Raw genomic sequence first — 20092 nt, forward strand, 5'->3', positions numbered from 1 at the left:
ACGATTGTTTAAAAACTTTTTAGAGCAAACGTAACGACGTAACGGCCAATTGGTCTTAAAGGTTTGCAACCAGCTGGTTCGAGAAGATTTCAATTTGCGGAAAAGGAAAGAACAGAGATCAAGATTTTTTAAAAAAAATTATATAAAGTACAATCAGAGTCCGATGTGAACAAAGATGAAAAAAAAACGTAAAGTATTTTTAAAAGAGGAAAGAAAGAAGAGTGAAAATCATTATATAAATTAAGATTCAGAAAACGCATAAAGTAAAGAATGAAGAAAGAAGGAAAGGAGAAAGAAGATAAAAATAAAGGATGATATGGAGTATAAGAGAGTTGGAGATAGCTATAATGACAGAAGATATCTAAATGAAGAAGAGAAAATAAGGAAGATTATATAATGAATGATTATGAAGCTAAAGGAAACTAAAAACCTACATAGAAACACAGAAGAGCAAAAAGAAGGTAGAAGAATTACAAAATAAATAAGGCAACATAGATAAATATTTGACGTCCCTGCTACCAATGCGGACATGATCGGAGTGTTTTAATAAGAATGTGTATATTCATTTATTTTATGAAAAAAGAATAAATTTAAATTTGAAATTTCAAGTAGCTTGTTATAAACACAAAAGAGAAAATGTAAAACAAAAGATAGATGCCTCTAGAGAAACAAAAATAAAGAAACAAAGGGAAGTTCTCATAAAGAAATATTAATTTAAAAGCTTACGGGAAAAGTTAAACACCTAGAGTACCCTAATAAGGTTCTGCTGTAAGGTGGTATATAAATATTTTACCTTAAATGGAATAATAAGTGAAAAATGTATATCTCAGGTAGCGGAAAGTAAAGGTAAACCACGGCATAGACTTATAATGCGGCGATAACCTCATGTACATTGTGGCTTCCTCGTGCTCAGTGTTGTTTTCAAAATCCCATAGAAGTCGAACAAATTAAATATTACAAGAAACTGCTGAATGTACTTGCAGCATATTTTCCTGCTTTCAAAACAATCCACACACTAGACTGCGGGACACAAACTTGTGCAAGAAAATAAATCAATTATTTCCAGTTCACAACTTGTGAACAGCATGCTCATTCAATTCAATTTAGAAAGTTAGGTATTTTCATTTCTGATTCTACGAGGATAAAAAAGAGGAAGTTGACTTTGTAAAATTTGTAATGCCACAGCTCAAAGGAGCAGTTGTAGCCTCCCATTTATTGTTTTTTTTTTTTGCAAAGAAACACTTGGGTACGTTCGTGATGATAAGCGACGTCATAAACATTTAACTTTATTTTAGGGTTTACTGACGTCTCCTATTTTGTACTGTTGGACATAGTGTAGGAAGATTGGGTCCTTCCCCATACTTGGCCACTTTGGGAGTAAAAAGGAAGGGAATGAGGAAGGAAAACCCATAACTTTCTTCTGGCAAACTTTATTTCAATAATTATTACACTCAAAAATGGACCATTAGGTAGAGATCTTTGGGATCCCCTTTGGGACAGAATTTCGTACGCGCAGGTAGGTACACGTGGCACGGATCCAGCACCAAGTGCCCAGGTGGAGACATCAACAAGTCTAGCCCATTAACCACCTGTCAACCACCAGTCTTCATCTTCACCTCCGAAACTAATAATCAAGTGAAAATCCTCAGGAACTCGTACTATGAATAAATCCCTCTTCTTCGAAACTGCTGCATTTATAAATTGGATGGCTTGATCAACTTCACTCTCGAGCCCAGCTTTAAAGACATTAAAAATTAGAAATATATGTCCAAACTTACAGTTACTTGAACTTACAAACGCAACTCATTTCTTTCACTGGCGCTTTTCGTTGTCCGCTGTCACAACCTGGTGCACAAGAGGCTACATAAAAAAGCACGATAGTTTGTAAATTTAATTATGTGGACCACCTTCCATAGGAGGAGGCCATCTGAGTACTTCATATGATGGGCACTGTTATAGCATGAATTTTTTATTTTAAATGTTACATCATCCTCTTAAAATTCCCAAAAATTAAAGAAGATTATTTTTTTGTAAACGTGACTGCTAATGCACATTGCCCCATTCGGCGAGGTTCTTGAGTTATATTTCACACCCAGGCATGACTTTATAAATGAGAATCGACATGGTAGCAAAGTTGTTCAGATCCCGCTGAAGTTCTTGAAGTCCTACCATCTTAAGTCGCTGGACATAACCGTGGGGCACATAGTTAATATTTATTTTACACATACCATACTGACACATGCTTGCATGTCAACTTAATTGGGTACTTGATAAACATGTCACTGTCCCCTGGACACCGTTTTAAATTACAGAAAATTAACGGTTATTTTAAACTAAAAGTCCACCTCAAATAAATGAAAGACTTCTTAGTAGCTCTATGTCCAGTAGTAAACACAAAAACACGCACGTGGAATGATGTAGACTACTTCGTTGTAGATATATGATTTTGTAATGAAACTTTAATCATTACAATTTGTATGACGTCATATAGAATATTTACTATCACGATGTACGCCAATAATGTTGAAAAATAAATTATTTATATCTATATATATAAATTTATATATATTGTTTTGGACACTTTTTCTGCAATCTTACTGGGTTCAATCAGACCCACAAGATATTATTTGCCCAGATGGAATATGGAATCATGTGAAATCCAAAATATTTAAACTGTTTTACTCAATTAAAACAAAATAACACTTTATATTTCATTAAATTAAAAATATATATTTCCCCGAACATTCTTTGTTTATATTGCACAACACCTTAAAAGGATTATGGTTAAGTTTTTTTAGAGAGCACTTTTGCTTCTTCTTTAACACATATTACACTTGAAAATATGAAACTAAATATTCTCTATGCTATTAAAAAAATTTAAAATTATATTTCTCATTACATTTTTTTTTAGTTTTAGTGTTTACTCCGAGATAATTATTGTAAGTTAATGTTAACATGAAGTCAAATGAACACACGTATATTAACGAAGATGTCCGTAATTTCAAGAAGATCCCTAGATATGTTCTAATCAGTGACCTCGAGTATTTAAGGTTCGGTTTCAGACGCTAATTTTATATATATATATTTCATTTCCTCTTCATTACTATTAGTTGGGAGCTATTTCTGTAAATTTAAATCTTTCATATGTTGTTCCAACACTGGGTGTAATACAATGGGTGTAAAAAGTTGTGTAAGTGATAATAATTGCAAACATTTTCGCGATATTGCGATATTTACATTTCTTTTATTACACATAGTGAATATCCCTTGTAAATGTTTGAGCCAGAACCACACATGCAACAGAATTGTAGCGTTAAATGTACATAAATAGCCCTCAACTAATTATCAGTGACCAGAAAATATCAATTTCTATGCCATGAATGTGGAAATATTTAACAGCGAAGCATGGTCGGATTGCTGGATCTGATTTCGCAGACACGTGAAATTTTCGACGAGTAGGCGATGGGGTTTAATTGAAGCAATAACCGGGGAACTCCTCGGCCGCGCGGAGAATGGGGCGTCCGGCGGTAATGGTGTTAATTTGCTGATGGTCTTGTAAATCACCCCGGCGCGCGGGTGGGTCTGGATCATGTGCATGTCCAGGTGGGAGGAAGGATGGGGTTGTCGGGAGGAAAGAGGAGGTGGTTGAAAGGAACCTTCGGTGGTGTCTGGGGGAGTGCGAAAGGAGTTGTTGCCCCACGGGCGTGACCCCCTTCAAAGGAAGAGGAATAGAGGACGCAGGGGACGAGGAGAGAAGAGGCGAATGCTCGAGTTCTGCACGCGAACCGCTAGTTTGGGACGGGTAATCATCATCCCCCCCCCCACCAGGAGGCCCGCCCCGAAAAGCAACCCCAAACACCGCGGCCAGACGTTCACGAAGCGCCACAGTCGACCGAAACCTGTTGTCGACAATAACTAGACAACCCGGAACAACGTAGAACTCGCACTTGGTAGGACTCGGGTTTCGTATCGCGTTCCCAATCTTTGGTTTATATTTTTTTTTTTTTTTGTATTTTGATGTAACATCTTTGGTAAGAAATAATTTCGTGAATGAAACTGAAGTCACTTGGGACGGAAATGTGTTCCTCTGTATGGTGGATGGCGCAGACAAAACTTCACAAACCAAATGTAAATACTACAGTAGTATAACGGTTTATGGAATGTTAATAAAAATGAATAGTATTTTTATCAAATTCCTGGTAGAATATCATGTCCAAAGCCTGGATTTAGTACCTACTTATTCGCTTTTATCAGAGCTGTTCAATTATATATATTTTTTTAAATTTCGGTCACCTAATCAATTGAATTAATAGTTGACGTAGTCGCTGTGACGGGTGCTGTAACTATGTGTGGTTCGCGTAAATAAATGAAGTTGAAAATACAATATGCGAATATTTTTTTTTAGATTCTCGGCATTATTTTAAATAATTCTACGTTAAATTCCGTGTCCGAGTTTCGTATTATAAGTGTGAACACGTGTATTTATCCGTTACCGAGGTTAGATGTTCATATCTCTGGAGAGTACCGAAAAACTCGCTCACTTTTTTTTTCTTCTCCCACAACGCGGTTTCTCAGAAATACCCTGAGGCAAGTCCCGCTGGGATTGTTTCTCAGCATAGGCCACGGCGGATTGCTTCCTCCGAATATCCGTGATTTGGATTGCGTGTTTCTGCCTGAAATTGTATCGCTGTTGACCCCAGACGTAATGACCAAATAAAAACTGAGAGAAAATAACAAAACTCTCGGGCATTGGAGGTGTGTGTAGCAGTGGTTGGATGGTGTACACGCCAAGTTCGAATTCAGGTCCGGTCCGAATAAATACTGGGATCCTTTCTTTGATTAAGTGGAGTGGGGGGGTTGATAATCAGGCCCCGCCATCTTGGATTTTTCCATATTTTTCTGTAATTCTAATTCTGAACCATTTACCCCAATTTGTGGCATGTCAAGGCATAAATCATGCATCCCAGACCTTCTATACCTTGTTGCAACCACACATTTGCCAAAAGGCTCTGGTCTGTAAGCGCCGCGAGGAAATAACTTATTATATCAAGCGGGCGAGACTACAAATTTCATGATAATCACACCAGTTCACTTCTGTTGACTTCAACCAAGTAGCCGAAACTAAGTCCTGTGCGATGTCAAACCAAAAATAAGTAGCAGCACGAAAGCTCTAAGTAGCACGAAAGCTTTATTGCAAGTGGTACGAAAATATTTGAGAAAATGCAAGGTGGCGAGACCTAATCCCCACTTAACGGTCGTTTGTTTACACAGCGAGCCCGACTCGTAGGGTTTTGTGTAAGATTGTGCTTGTCTCTTGAAGACTTGCTGTCAGCGAGATGTCAAAAGGCGCGGGATGATAGTAAGTGCTACGCTCGCTGGTGTTTCTAGAGCAGTATCGTCTTTGAACTTGCGCGCAGTCTTTACGATGTGCATAAGGCAACTGCGATATTTCAGGGGTAACCACAACATCATACGGCGGAGAAATGAAGAAACAATTGGTGCAAGTCCCCTGAGGGATTTCATGAATCTGTACCGGATGTTTCATGCCCAGGGGCGTAGCCAGGGGGGGGTTTTAGGGGTTCGAACCCCCCCCTTAGCTCCAAATCTTTAATTAATTTTTTATTCATCACTCAAACAAATTTCATATTAAAATTAATAAAATTTTTACCATTACAATATTTAAATTTAAGTACCGAAAACTGCTAAAATAGCACTATTATACACCTTAAAATCCAAATTTTTCCGGGGGAGGACCCCCGGACCCCCCGCTTTAATACGGGGGGGGGGGGGGGGCATGCTTCTTAACACCCCCCATACGCAAATCCTGGCTACGCCACTGTTCATGCCTAAAAATTATTCCAAAAACAAGCGTTCTAGCAATTTTCGTTTTTACTGAAACAGAACTATCGATCCACCCTCAGCGATTTCTTAAATGATTCGCGTTAATTGCCACCACTCGGATATCATGAGCAGTTTTCAAATCGCGTGTTTTTTTTTTCTGAATCTCTTCATACCGCCCATGAGCCCGGGATAGGTGGGGCCCTTACCAACCACAATTTATATCATCGTTCAATCTCTGCCACAAATAAATAGGAGTGCTAACTATGCCTGCAAATACCAGCTGTAAGCATATTGCTGTTATACACAAACCTCAAACCTGACGTTTTTCACTCGAGCTCAGTTCATATTAAACTGAAAAGATTGTGGATGATGTTCCAAACATAAATTTATACGAGGGTTATTTTTTTTTCAACCTCCGATAGGCTGTAATAAAAAAACGGGAATGAATTGGGAAATTATTTTAATGCCAAAAGAAACGTACATCTTTACTCTATTTTTCAACATAATCACCGTGAAGATTGAGGCATTTTTCGTACCAATGCACCAGCTTTCCAATACCCTCTGCATAAAATGATGCCTCCTGCCTATTCAGCCACGTTTTAACAGTGCCCTGCAGTGTGATTACAGTTTCATTTCTCCATGGCATGCCCATTAATCGATACCCTAATCGCTCGTACACGAATCGACACGTTTCGTAGTGTTTACCCCCTTCCACCAACCATGTGGAGCGGCCAACTCACACCTCAGTTGAAGCTTGGTTATGGGAATGTCAACATGGCTGCAACGATAAACTGTACGGCGAAATGCGAGCTGCGTGAAGTCATCCGTTTCTTACAGGCAGAAGGGCACACTGCAGCAGAAATCCATCGCCGAATGAGTGTTGTGTACGGTGAAAACTTTATGAGCGATGGCGATGTGCGAGAGTGGTGTCGGAAATTCAGCGAAGGCCGTATTGATGTTCATGATGAAGGTGGCCAAGGAAGGAAGTCGGTAGCAACAGATGAAACAGTTCAGAGAGTTGATGCAGTTGTTCGTGAGAGTCGTCGATTCACGATTTCATAACTGTCTGAACAATTTCCGCTCATTTCAAGGTCAGCCCTATACGCCATTGTTACAGACAATCTCGGATACAGGAAAATCTGTGCCCGATGGGTACCCAAGATGTTGACTGACATCAACAAGGAGCGGCGAATGGCATCAGCCTTGTCGTTTTTGCTGCGTTACGCAGACGATGGTGAACACTTTTTGACTCAAATTGTGACAGGTGATGAAACATGGATTCATTTCGATAGTGAAGAAACAAAACTTCAATCACAACAGTGGATGCATACCTATTCTCCAAACAAGCCGAAAAAGTTCAAACGGACATTCAGCACCAAGAAACAGATGGCTACAGTGTTCTGGGATCACCGAGGTGTGCTACTGGTTGATTTCATGGAGCCAGGGACAACAATCAATGCTGCTGCATACTGCGCGACACTACGACGGCTAAGACAGTCGATACGCAACACGCGGAGAGGAATGCTGACATCTGGTGTTGTCTTGCTTCATGACAACGCCCGACCGCATAGTGCCGCCGTAACAGAACAACTCCTTGCAATATTTCGATGGGAAGTGTTTGATCACCCTCCTTACAGTCCGGATTTGGCACCGAGTGACTATCACCTGGCTTGGAGGACGACGCTTCAACACCAATGATGAACTGCAGAGCACTATTAAAACGTGGCTGAATAGGCAGGAGGCATCATTTTATGCAGAGGGTATTGGAAAGCTGGTGCATCGGTACGACAAATGCCTCAATCTGCACGGTGATTATATGGAAAAATAGAGTAAAGATGTACGTTTCTTTTGACATTAAAATAATTTCCCAATTCATTCCAGTTTTTTATTACAGCCGATCGGAGGTTGAAAAAAAATAACCCTCGTACGTTCTCTATCACGCTACGTAGTTGTTGATTCTTAAAGCAATAAATCTTAAAATACAAACAGGTAAATGTATATGAAATCAACAAAATTTGAGCACATACCTGAAAAAAATTATCAAAACTATAGACAAACCAAAAAATAAAAAATATTTTCTGAGTGGCCAGTCAGCCCAGCCAACCAGGAGCAGAGCACCCACTGATTGGTCAACAGCTCCAGCCAATCATCCGGTTCGTAAATAACGGTTCAAATAACCCAGAATGTCAGAAAATTTAGCCATGTTTAAAAGTTTCTGAAAATTTTTCAATGGTTCCTTTACATGTAGTAAAATTTAGGTTATAAAAAAAGTTTTTTTTTGTTGGTTTATAGGAACTCTGCCTACCCGGGCACGCACACGGTGCGCAGAGCTTCAAGAAAAACCACGCGATTTCAAAACCACTCAAGATATCCGAGTGGGGTCTGCTTACGAAAAGCATTCATGAGATCGCTGAGGACCAAAAATTACTTTTGATTTAGGATAAAGTTTTAAACTGTATTTTTAGAATAGTTAAAATAGCTCAAACGCGTGTTTTCAGAGTAAAATTTAGGCGTTAAATAACCGGTAAATATTCTTGAAAGCACTTAAGAGACTTGCATTACACCTTTATCTACATTTCTCTGCCATATAATGTTACGGTCACCTCTCAAATTTCACAGTTATCCTGTGACTACGAGAAGACTGATCGCCAGTTCAGAGCCTTGCACTTAGAGGCGACACCACGCTAGAAGCTCCAGCGAGTGTCGCGCTTATCATCCCGCCTCACACACATACACCCCTGACGAAGCGGGCCCCTTAAAAATTCAAAACGGAGAACTCTGTAATAAATTCAAATCACCCCATGGCCCAATATTGGATATCCCTTATATCAGTAACTGGAAAGTACTGCCAGCTAAATTTGCGAAATTGGTAATAAATTTTGGTATATTGTTATTTTTGAAACTGTTAAACAGTAACAGTACCTACATATTGTTTAAGAGGGTTTAAATTAAAAATAAAGGATTTATGTACGTTCCTGATGATCAGCGATTAATTAAAATGTAGTGATATCAATTAACTTTAAAAACTTATTGTGCATGAGTTATTAATACATATATTTGTTTTTAGTTAAATAATATATATACACACGCTCTCCAAGATAAGGTGAGACACAATTTGACAAGTTATTCAGAACAAATTCAGACTTTGACAGCTGAATATTCTTGTAGAATTAACAAAATTAATACTGTTAGACGATTATATAGTCCGGTGCCACATTTGTTTGTGGTCATTTAGTTTTTTACGTCACAAGAATGAGCTGTCAAAAGTATATATGTTTTCTGTAGCACCTGTCAAAAGGTATCACCTTGGCTTGAGCATAACGTTTACAGAAAATCAGATTCTCCTGTTGAATTTAATTAAAAATAAATTTTTCTTACATGTGGTTTATGAATGGCAAAAACACAATGATTAAAAAACTGACGCCTTTTCTTGTTCATACATTTTATACCAATAACGTTCATTGGACATGTTAAAAAGATAACTTAATAAAATAGACATAATTGGAAACAAGCGCTACATTCATATATTAAGTGCAGCCGATTTTTTTTTACTTCCGTATCCTTTTCATACTGTGTTGAGAACACTGAAGCATGTGAAATAATTTCGGGTCAAAAACTTTGATTCCAAAATGACAGGATGATGATGTGAAATAATTAGAGGATATATTAGTTCATATCGCTGGGTTTTTGAGCAGGTTTTAATTAACTTTGGGCAAGTAGATGGTTGGATGGGTTTCTCTCCCCACCCCCATTTCCCGCTTTCAGATAATTAATTTGAATCTCGTTTCGTTTGCAGGGCAAGACGCATTTTGAGTTTGCACGCTCTGGCGGTTGTGAATGGCAGGCTGTTCCAGACAAGTTTCTGCCACTGTTATAATTACGTCTCGCATTATTTTCGATGCTTTAAGACGCTTCCCTGGCGCACCAGCGTCTCCGCACTTGTGTAATTCGCAGACCGTATTCTAACAACTTGAGAATTACGTAACTTGTCAAGCTACGCAAAAAAAAACCAAGAAGATTCCTAGCTACAGAGCATTATTTTTCTCATAGCTACTTCAATAATATTACTTCATTTTAAATTAAGAGATTTTTCCAACCGTTTCTTATATTCTTGGGGAAGAATTTAATTAAAACTTCACACGTGTAATTTATTGGATCGTAATTTTTTGCAGAGACAAATAATATAATGCAATATGATCCCAACTTTTTTTCCATTAGTGGTCTGTATGTAATTTTCTCCCGTTTATATTAATGAAAGTTTTTTTAATAAAACGGTGAAAAAAGGTTACCATACAGAACTAAGCTAGTTCAATAACCAAGAAAATTTTGTTACAATGATTTTTTACTAGCATTTCTGCCAAAAATTTTACGCCAATTGCCGGTCAGAATAATCTTGGTAGGGAATTAAGAAAGCAATTTAAAGAACGCAAGAATTTTTTGATTTTAAAACAGCTGGACAACCAAGACAGTTTAAATTAATATTAGGTGTATTATTTGTATCCGAATTCAGTGCATTCAGATCTTATTTTTTCCTCAAATTATTGTGCATTTTCGCTAAGGTTAATTTTACTGGCTGATGAACTGAAATAGTGGTGATTCGAAATCCACACAATAATGCAAAAATGTATCTGGCAGAAATGTAAGCTATAAGCGAAACGCATTGACTCACTAATAAACTCTGGCTACAAAAAATTAAAACAATTAAATTACTAGTCAATTATCAGATGCGCAGGCTCTATTTGTACTTTTGAAGACATTTGTTAAATTAATCTTTATAAATTTCAATTCATGCGTACGGATGGCTGCAGTTCAAATTATTTGTATCGCATTTTTTTTTAAGAATGTACTTTGGATTTCGCTTGATAAAGTCAGTGAATAAATGTTAAATAATTTTATTTTTAGTGCGTTAATATAGCGCAGTAGAGATTTGGGATAGCGTTTTGAGGGTACGCCTTAACGTGCATAAAATAAAGAATACATGCCTTAACAATCAGGAAGTTGTGAGTAAATCTTTATTTTGTTTTAAATGGTAGGCATGAAAAATTTATTATGTTACAAATAAAATGTAAGGTATTGCGTGCAGCAAATATTTCAGAGTACAGAAGAAAACACATAAGTGGATATGAAGTTCATATGCATGTATGTTCTCCATTCTCACACTTCGCTTAGTACTCCGTCATCTGAATTATAATTTTAAAACATCTAGAATATATTGGTTTCAAAAGTTTTAAAGCCATAATAATTGCTGTTAGTTTAGCAATGACAATTTGCCTTCTCTGAGGCAGAGTTAACAAATTTAAACATTCCCTGATGTTACTAAATAGTGTAGAGAGAGAGAGAGAGAGAGAGAGAGAGTATTATTCAAGTTGTAGTAATTCTCAAAAATCAGTTAAAAAATCAGCGGTATCTCTTTGTGACATCCAGACACTGTTAACACCTGGAACTCCATTAAACTACTTTTTCTGCTATAGAGAACCAACTTAAACATTAAAAAATTAAAAAAAGTATTAAATGCATAAAACCCGCTGAAAACCACAATGGTGACATTCGGTTCCTATCCCTTCCCCGTTATTCTGAAACAACCCCCGTAAAATAAGTTAATAAAATAGTAAATGTCATAATTCCACAAACGGTTGTGAAGTGACATCGCCAGTATGGTAACTGAAACTCAAAAAATTGCCATTAATAATGATCTGATGAATTCGTCGTCAAAACTCTTGAAAGAGACGAATTATGGCACTGATTCATTCTTTGGTATGCTATGCAATGCCAACAGACGTGTCTACCTTGTAAAATGTATTTTCCGTCGTTACCTATGTTACTGACACAACATGAAAGAGAACGATATTTTTTTCTTTACAACGTCCACGGAACGTATGTTCTGTAAAGTATTTCTGATATATATGTGTGTGTGTGTAACCTCAATCCCTAACAATAAATATTCGTTGGTCGAATTTCTAAAACGATTTAATTTACCGTACTATGTACAGCCACTAAAATATATATGCGTTGTCCCTTAATGTACTAATTTATGTGCATATGCTTAACTGGTACTGAGTTTACCACTCCTTTCCTCCAAAAATAAAAAATCATTATTCTCGTTCTTGTTTTTAAAATATACATGAGTCCAAAAAAAAATCATTTATTTTTTCTGTGTAACCAGTCGGAGAATCAGGATTGCCAATCGCACGTTGTGACAATTACACCGGATTCGTGCCTGCGACGCGAATAGGAGCGAGGAAGGGAGAAAATGAAACCAGGCGACACGAAAAAAAAGAAGAGAAAACATGTGATATCCAGGATGCGGATATAAATTATAGCCACTGGAGCCTATGAATGACAGCAGTAACAAATTAAAATGCGTTGTAAAGCAGACAGGCGAGCTGGAAACGTCATGATGCTGAATTTGTGTGCCTAGCTGCGTGAATAATTGATGAGATAAATATTTAAAGCTTATAGACATTTTATAAAAGTGGTTTATTTTATGGTTATTTAGCATTTCAAATTTTTTAACAGTTCTTTTTTGGTTAAATCTGTGATCATTTAGATTGTAGAGTATAAATATGAGATGATTTGTTGAATCACATAACTACTACTACTACTCCGTATATTGAAGTATTTATTTCCAAATATGAAACAAATATCTATAAAAATAAACGTACGTAAGTTTGGTTTGAGAACCGACTTAAATGACAAGTATAAATAGACCCTCTGTTTATAATATTTGTTTGGTCCTCGAAAAGCTGATTTATAGATTCTTGTTCATTACAATTTTACTTCTTGCCTGATTTTCAAATGTTGACTCAACTTTAAGAATGATCGTTTTCTTTGAAAGTACAGCCAAAAAAAAACCTATATGTCTTAAATTAAAGTAATTATGTTTTAAAATTCATTGTAGTTTCACTTGTAGCGTTGTGTATAAAATATTAGAATAGTTTTGGTAAGTTTCAAATATGATAAAATAAATCGTAATGGTGTTTCAGAGCACAGCCCTAAAGACCGTCTTGTATGACGTAGTGGGGGTTGCGTTCTTTGTTGTAGTGTGAACTTGTGTGATGTGGTGGATAGTTCTCGGTGTTACAGACGGTGCCAGAGTGCCATTTGGAGTACGACTCGTATGATGTTGTGGTGGCAGCGTTCATTGTTCCATAGCGAACTTCCGTGATAAGTGGATAGACGGTTCAAGAGTAACGCTTGAAGTACTATAAGAGTGACGTGGTTGTTGCGTTAGTTCCTACAGCGTGAACTTGCGTAATGTGGTGTGTACTTTCCGATGGCGCAGAAGTACGAGATGATGGTGGTTGCATTAGCTGCCGCAGTGTGAACTCACGTGATGTGGTGGAAGTTGAGTTCGCTTAAGAAGTGGGAACTAGCGTAATGTGGTGGGTACTTGCCGGTGTTGCAGACGGCGCAGGAGTATGTTTGGAATGATGTGGTGGTAGTTGAGTTCGTTTAGGCAGTGGGAACTTGCCTGACGTGGTGGGTACTTGCCGGTGTTGCAGACGGCGCAGGAGTTTGTTCGGAATGATGTTGTGGTAGTTGAGTTTGTTTAGGCAGTGTGAACTCACGTGATGTGGTGGAAGTTGAGTTCGTTTAGGCAGTGGGAACTCGCCTGACGTGGAGGTTACCTGCCGGTTGTTGCAGACGGCGCAGGAGTACCAGCTGGAGTACGACTCGCGGCGCGGCGGCGAGTACTCCCGCTTCCACGGGTACACGTACGACGGCGTGTGGGCGGTGGCGCTGGCCATCCAGTACGTGGCGCACCGCGTGCGTCACGTGCGCAAGAACCACACCATCGTGGACTTCCGGTACCGCGACCCGCTGTGGGAGCAGCTCTTCCTCGAGGCGCTCAAGAACACCAGCTTCGAGGGCGTCACGGTCAGTGGTGCCCGTTTGTCGGTGTCGGTGATGCGCGGGAAGCCTACAACTCACGTAGTTTCGGTTCCCTACCACGTTCGTGCAACTTCGGATTCCTCTCAAAAATTGAAATTAAAAAAAAATCGAAGGGTTAGGTTAGGTTAGGTCAGTCACAACATGCTTGTTTTCATCGGAAACTTCTGATTTAGCGGCTGAAGTGGCGTTAGTACCAATACGCAAAACTTCGGAAATCTTCGGAAATTCTTGCAGGGAACCGAAACTACGTGGGTTGTAGGCTTCCCATTGGCTTCCCAGTGATGCGCGATGGAGGTGCTTCTAGCGCGGTGTCGCACTAAGCGCACATCTCCGGACTGGCACCTAGTTTTTGAAGTGGATAGTATCTTTCATAGTATATTACCGGCATTGCTGCATTGATTATGAGAAGTAATGCACCAGCCATTATCAGGCAAACAAAACAGTGAAAATTTATTCACTTTTTTTTTTGTTAGCCACATATTTTGTGGTGTGGCATACCAGACATACTGCATCTCCGACTCATTTATTTATAACAACATTTTTTTTATAATTATAAACCAATATTAATTTATTTTGCTTGCACATTATAAATCTCATCTACTATGCAATTTGTCGTCAAGTATTATAAATAGAGACCGAAAAAATTCGCGGTATTACAGAATACAAACAACTGCACCTTTACATTGGTTCTCTGATCGGCTTACAGTTTATCTGAAAGACTTTTGAGCCAGTGAAAATCATTACCCCCAAAAAAAAGTATAGAATGGCAAGCGTCCCAGTTGACAGGTGTCACGAGCAGGTGGAATTTTCCGAGTGTGTAGAGGATTGTGGAGTCTATCCTAGAGGCCATCCAAAGCGCGAAATTTTTCCAGTCTCTATATCTCTGGACTGGCACGCATACGTTAGCTATAAAATATGAGCGATGAGCATAACCTTTTATGACGGAGAAATAAAAATTTTCTCTGTATATAAGGCCATTAAGTGCTTTAATTTATCTCTGCCACGAAATTTCATGTTTAAAAATCTTTTTGAAAATACGCTGTTTAGCACTATGAATCTCCTGAAAATACATTTAAACACGATGAACGGGAACAAAACTTTATGTCCGCCCTCGGCGTTTTCTTAAATGATTTCTGTAAATATACAGCTCTCGGATATCTCGAGCGGTTTTGAAACAGCGTGGTTTCTCCTGAAGTTCTACACATGTGCCCAGATACATGGGCCTCTTTACGCTCGGTTATTTTTTCCACACATGCCGTTTTATCACATTGTCATACTTAAGATTTAGTATAGGTTCATAGGAATACTACCTGATTCACTCGTTACCATAGTAACTAATTTTTCGATCAATAGTCCTTAGACCCCAGAACCATCTTTAAATCCATTAAATACTTTTATATCATTCTCTATGAACACTAGAACTGTTTTATTTTGCACAAATTAATTTATGACTCATTAATAAAATGAAAATTTGGTAAATTTTGCGTGTTTCTGTAATGGGCAGAAATGTTATCCTGATAAGGAAAAATAGAGGAAGGTTATTTGATTAACTGTAAAATATCCCTTAATGTTAAAATCAGGGTAGTTTTTTTTAAGCTATACTCTTATGTATAATTTATTACGGATATTTTACTATACAAGATATATCTAAAACACTCGTAAAAGCTGTGGGTACACACATAGAATAAGTGAAGGAACCCTGAGGCTCACTAGAGCTTATTAATGCGGAATTTCATATCTGCAAGTTTCACATCTAGACGTGCCGGAACACTTTAACATGCAAACAGTGGCGACTAATGTGCGTGAAAATTTTATGGTGATGCCGTATGCTGCGACAACCTTTTATTGTCAATATTTTATATTAAAAGTATTTTTACTCAACGAAAATTATATATCCAGGATAATGAGATCTCATCACAGGAAGAGAATTGTCTTGCTGACGCGGTAACAATACGCTGTGGTGTGTTTGAAATATACATTTTTACAATAAATAGGCCAATTTATTTTACAAATATCTTTTATTTATTTAAATACTTAATTTAAAATCACAATGGACATTAATTTATGAACTTTCAACACAGAAAACCTAATTATTTCCAATAATGCATGAAACCATTCACATTATTTGATAATATTTATTCCGAAAATCTTCAACTTAAAGGTATCCCTCTAGTATTCGCAAAATTTAACTTTCTTGTCTCGCTAATTAGGTCAAAGCAATTGGGGGTTTACGTGAAATTACAACTGTTTCAAGCGAATTTACTTCAACAAGATGTGTAATCATAAAATTAATATTGTTTATTTGTTGGAATTTCAGTGCTTATAAAACTACTAGACTGACAACCGTAGCCGATGACCATTTATTTCTGGCACAGACGGCGGGACTTTTAGTGACCTCAGCTACAACGATTGTTTAAACTGTGAAAATGGCATTTTATTAAGATAAATAAATCATAAACACTAAAGTTTTAATGACACTTATGAAGGAGAAAATTTCGCAAAATAAAGTAGCCTACTGGATTCAGACTGAAATGAGAATCTTCAAACTGGTCAGTATTTCAAACGTTTGAAAATAATTTCTATTTTTTTTTTGATAATTTTTTAAAATTTTTTTGTTGTTTTGTAATTTGTTTTCCTCGCTGCTATCGAGGTCAGAACTCGTTCAAAGTCCCACATTCAATATTTCAACCATGAGCGAATCTCCCGAAGTTAATGGCATTCAAGCAGGTCATTAAACTTGCGAAGAGAGAGAGAGAGAGAGAGCAATCGTTAGGGAAAACTTTTCTCATATTATTTCATGGCAGGGAGAGTTTCGTAACACCATCTGCGTCCATTTTTTTTTTCCTTTCCCTCCTCTGCCTCTAGACAGCAAGCTTCACAGTGGGCACTTGACCCCACGAGCAGTCAACAAGCCCTGCCTTCAGACGCGCAACTTTAACGGCTGCTGAAACATTTCTCACGCGGCCTCAGCCGACACTTCCCTTGCGTTATTGAGAATAAACACACGGAAGTAAATTCTTCTTCCAGAGAGACGATTTCTAAAGTGAAACTTATTGTGCAGCCGGTAGACAATGACGTCATCAGACCGCAAATCAATTGCGTAACATAAAAAAACAACGCTCGGAGAGAAAAAAGTAGAGATTTAGTGTATGCATTATCAGCTATGAAATAACATATCAGTAAGATTGTAATTTGGAGCTGCAATAACGAGTATGTATCGAGGGGCGAGACGAGTTTAATTACTCAGCTCATAGTTTTCCTACACGGCATAGACAGAACACAATTTACGTGTTACCGTATTTCTTAAAACTATTTCACAGTAATCTTTAGAATTTCAGCTTCCAAAATTTTAAGTTACTCTTCCTGAAAAATTAAAAAAATAAAATAAAATAAAGTCAATATTCGGCTGAATAATTTAACTGATCAATAGATTTCTTTAATATTTAAGTGAGGGTTAACATAGTGTTATGTACGTATTTTTCTCCTTTAAATATTATGTTTTTACTATTTTATCTCTAGAGTTTTTCCTCAAACAATGTTATACTTTATCTTGTATTTGAATTAGTTGCTCTTTTTAACATTCAAAATTATAAATTTATATTTCTTTAGTTGTTTTTTATTCATTTAATGGTCAATTGCTACAATTTTTTTAATGTTTACATTAGTTAAAATAACGCACGTAGTTTAAGTGCCTGGATGCACTCACACACAAGTTTGTTTTTGTGAGTGCTAAATTGTACTGTTTAATGAGTAGCGAATTTTAGATTTTAGTCAAAGAGTAAATACAAGAAGGAAATAAATTAAAAGTGACAAGTTACACGTCGCAGACTTACAGGGATTCATCTTCCGTCCAAATCGACAACGTTGTCCTTTATTCCGCGACGTCTTCTCGAGCGGCGAGAGAAGGGAAAACAAATCGTGATTTCCTCTACGTTCCTTCTCGCAGAGATTGCGAGGGAATTCCCAGAACACGTTCATCCTTTTTCCCCATCCCTTTCTCTTAACCTTTTTTTTTTTTTTTCTCGATCGCCATCGACGAACGAGAATTCTCCCCACGAAGCCTCGCGTGCATGCGGAATGCATTTCGAAGCAGAGCCATCGGTCGCGAAATGGATCCATCGGCCCGGATCACGTACGGAAGGCGTTTCGGAACACTATGCCCGACACTTGCCGAGAATATTCTTGGATCCGTTTCTGTGGGGACGCTACGGAGATGGGACCAAAACGACACAGCAATGACAACAAACAAATTCAGTCCATCAAGCATGACGTTAAAAAAAACCAGCAAACACTCATTAGTAGGACCACATTCGAAGATGAAATATCAGGAAGGGAAAAAAAACTATGAAAAACAGTCACATATAGAACCAAAAATAATTGTCTATGATCCTTTTTTTTAAAGTAAATAACAATTAAAATTACCAAATCCGATATATTTTTCATGCGAATGTCAATCCTGAAATTCATATTTCCCCAAGGTTAGACTCCAACTCACAACACCAAATTGAACCACCCTACTTGGCTGAGTCATGCGTTTAAGTAAATTATATTTTATAAATCTCCCAAAATCAAATGTTTTTCGAATTCCCATCTTCTTCCAAGGAAAAAAAAATAAATATATTGAAAAAAATTCTCTGGGGTGATTCCACATCAAAATGGCAACCATTTGGATTAATCTGAACTTTATCTTTTAAAACACAGAACTACATAGTCATTAACTGCAGTTACACAAGGAAAACAAAATATCTGGATGACCGAGCTTTGCTCGTACGAATATAATGAAACTACTTTGTGCAAAATTATAATGTATAGCTGCATTTAAAATTAAAAAGTATATATTTTGTAAGTTTAACAGTAATAAAAAAAGTAATGATAAAATATTAAGGAAAGTAAAGCTAAGTTTATGTGAAATTGTCTCGCTTTGAATGGTGCTGCGTGGATCTGTGGAACTAACGTTGATAAACATCTACTTTTACTTTCAACAAGAAACCTTTACTTTTTTTGTACCTAAAAAATTACATTTTATTTTAAACAATTTTAAGAATCCTCTTGCGGACTTGTAAAGTCTCTTAAATTTTTAATAACTATCCTGAACACTTGACATAACATTTAATAGTTCTTTCAATGCGAATCATTTCGAGATATAGAAGAGATGCTTCTCTGCATGGGTGATTTGCTTTTATTCATCAGGATATAAAAAATATTTTGGCACAACTTAACCTTCTTCACGAGCTTAATTCATCATATTGCTGTCTTTCATCGGTTGTACTTTACTTTACACATATATATACCGCTTGTCTTACCCTAAAACTATGAATCTCCGCTTTTTTTTTATCATTTAGTAAGCTAACTAGTTCTGGAGTAGAACCTGTTTCATTGAGCCAGCAATTGCCAACAACTTATGCACTAGGTTGCATTGTTTCTTGTGTGCTCTATTCATGTTCGTGAATTTGAGTAATCATTTGTTAGCATAATGCGAAAAAATAATTGGTAGCCCAACCTTAATTGGAACGAATTTTTTGGGATAAATGTGGATACCAAAAAATTTGTTAATGCTGCAGCGTTTTTTTTAATTATGAGCCAACGTTATTCGCTGTGGCGTTACGATAACGGAAATGTAAGACCTTGAGGTTAATCCACCAATTAAAACCGAAAAAAAACCTGCATTATTGGCTACATAGTAGCGTATGTTTGCTTGGTTAGTAACAGCGGAGTTTCGGCATGAGAGGCCAGGGAGTTCCAGAAAACGTGACTTTTCCTCGTACATCCTTGTGTCAAGCGAGTGGGATGTGTGTTATGCTGGTAAATTATACAGGGTGTATCTGAACTCGACCGACGGACTTTGCCTGCAGGTTCGTCACGACAAAATAAGTTGAAAACATCTTAACGACCTATGGTCTAAATTGCTTCCCAAGTCTGAGCTTCGAAGTAGGAGCTGAACAACATTCTGACAGAAAATAATAGAGAAAGAATTTTAGCTAAAACACCGAGTGTCTGAAATATGTCAGTAAATTTTGTCACTGTAAAAAAAATTGTTTAGTAAAAATCATAGATATTAAAACCTTTATTTTCCACATAATTAAATAACCTGTTATTACCCCAACATAATTGCAATAAAATTATTTTGCTACTGCGAAAAAACTCACTGTGGTTGTATAACTTAACACAGTAAATCATTGAAATTCTGCAGCTTCCATGTTGAATTTTCTCCACCGAAAATAAATTTCTACATTAAAATAAGACACTTGAAACGCCTTTTCTTACGTTCATTACAAAATATAAACTGTTGACACTCATTGTAAAACATTATATTGATACAGTAACATGTAAACAGACAATTAATTCGTGATTGACTGTC

At 37.2% G+C, this 20092-nt stretch overlaps 1 protein-coding gene across 1 annotated transcript in view; it reads left to right on the forward strand.

The window, feature by feature from the left end:
- LOC134535367 (gamma-aminobutyric acid type B receptor subunit 2) overlaps positions 1-20092 on the forward strand; it is a 328071-nt gene that overhangs the window by 166697 nt on the left and 141282 nt on the right. The window contains exon 7 of the mRNA XM_063374439.1: positions 13486-13719. Coding sequence (XP_063230509.1) covers positions 13486-13719 — 234 coding nt within the window. The remainder of the gene's footprint in view (positions 1-13485; positions 13720-20092) is intronic.

Source organism: Bacillus rossius, chromosome 8 (assembly GCF_032445375.1).
Source record: "Bacillus rossius redtenbacheri isolate Brsri chromosome 8, Brsri_v3, whole genome shotgun sequence".
Lineage (NCBI taxonomy): Eukaryota > Metazoa > Arthropoda > Insecta > Phasmatodea > Bacillidae > Bacillus > Bacillus rossius.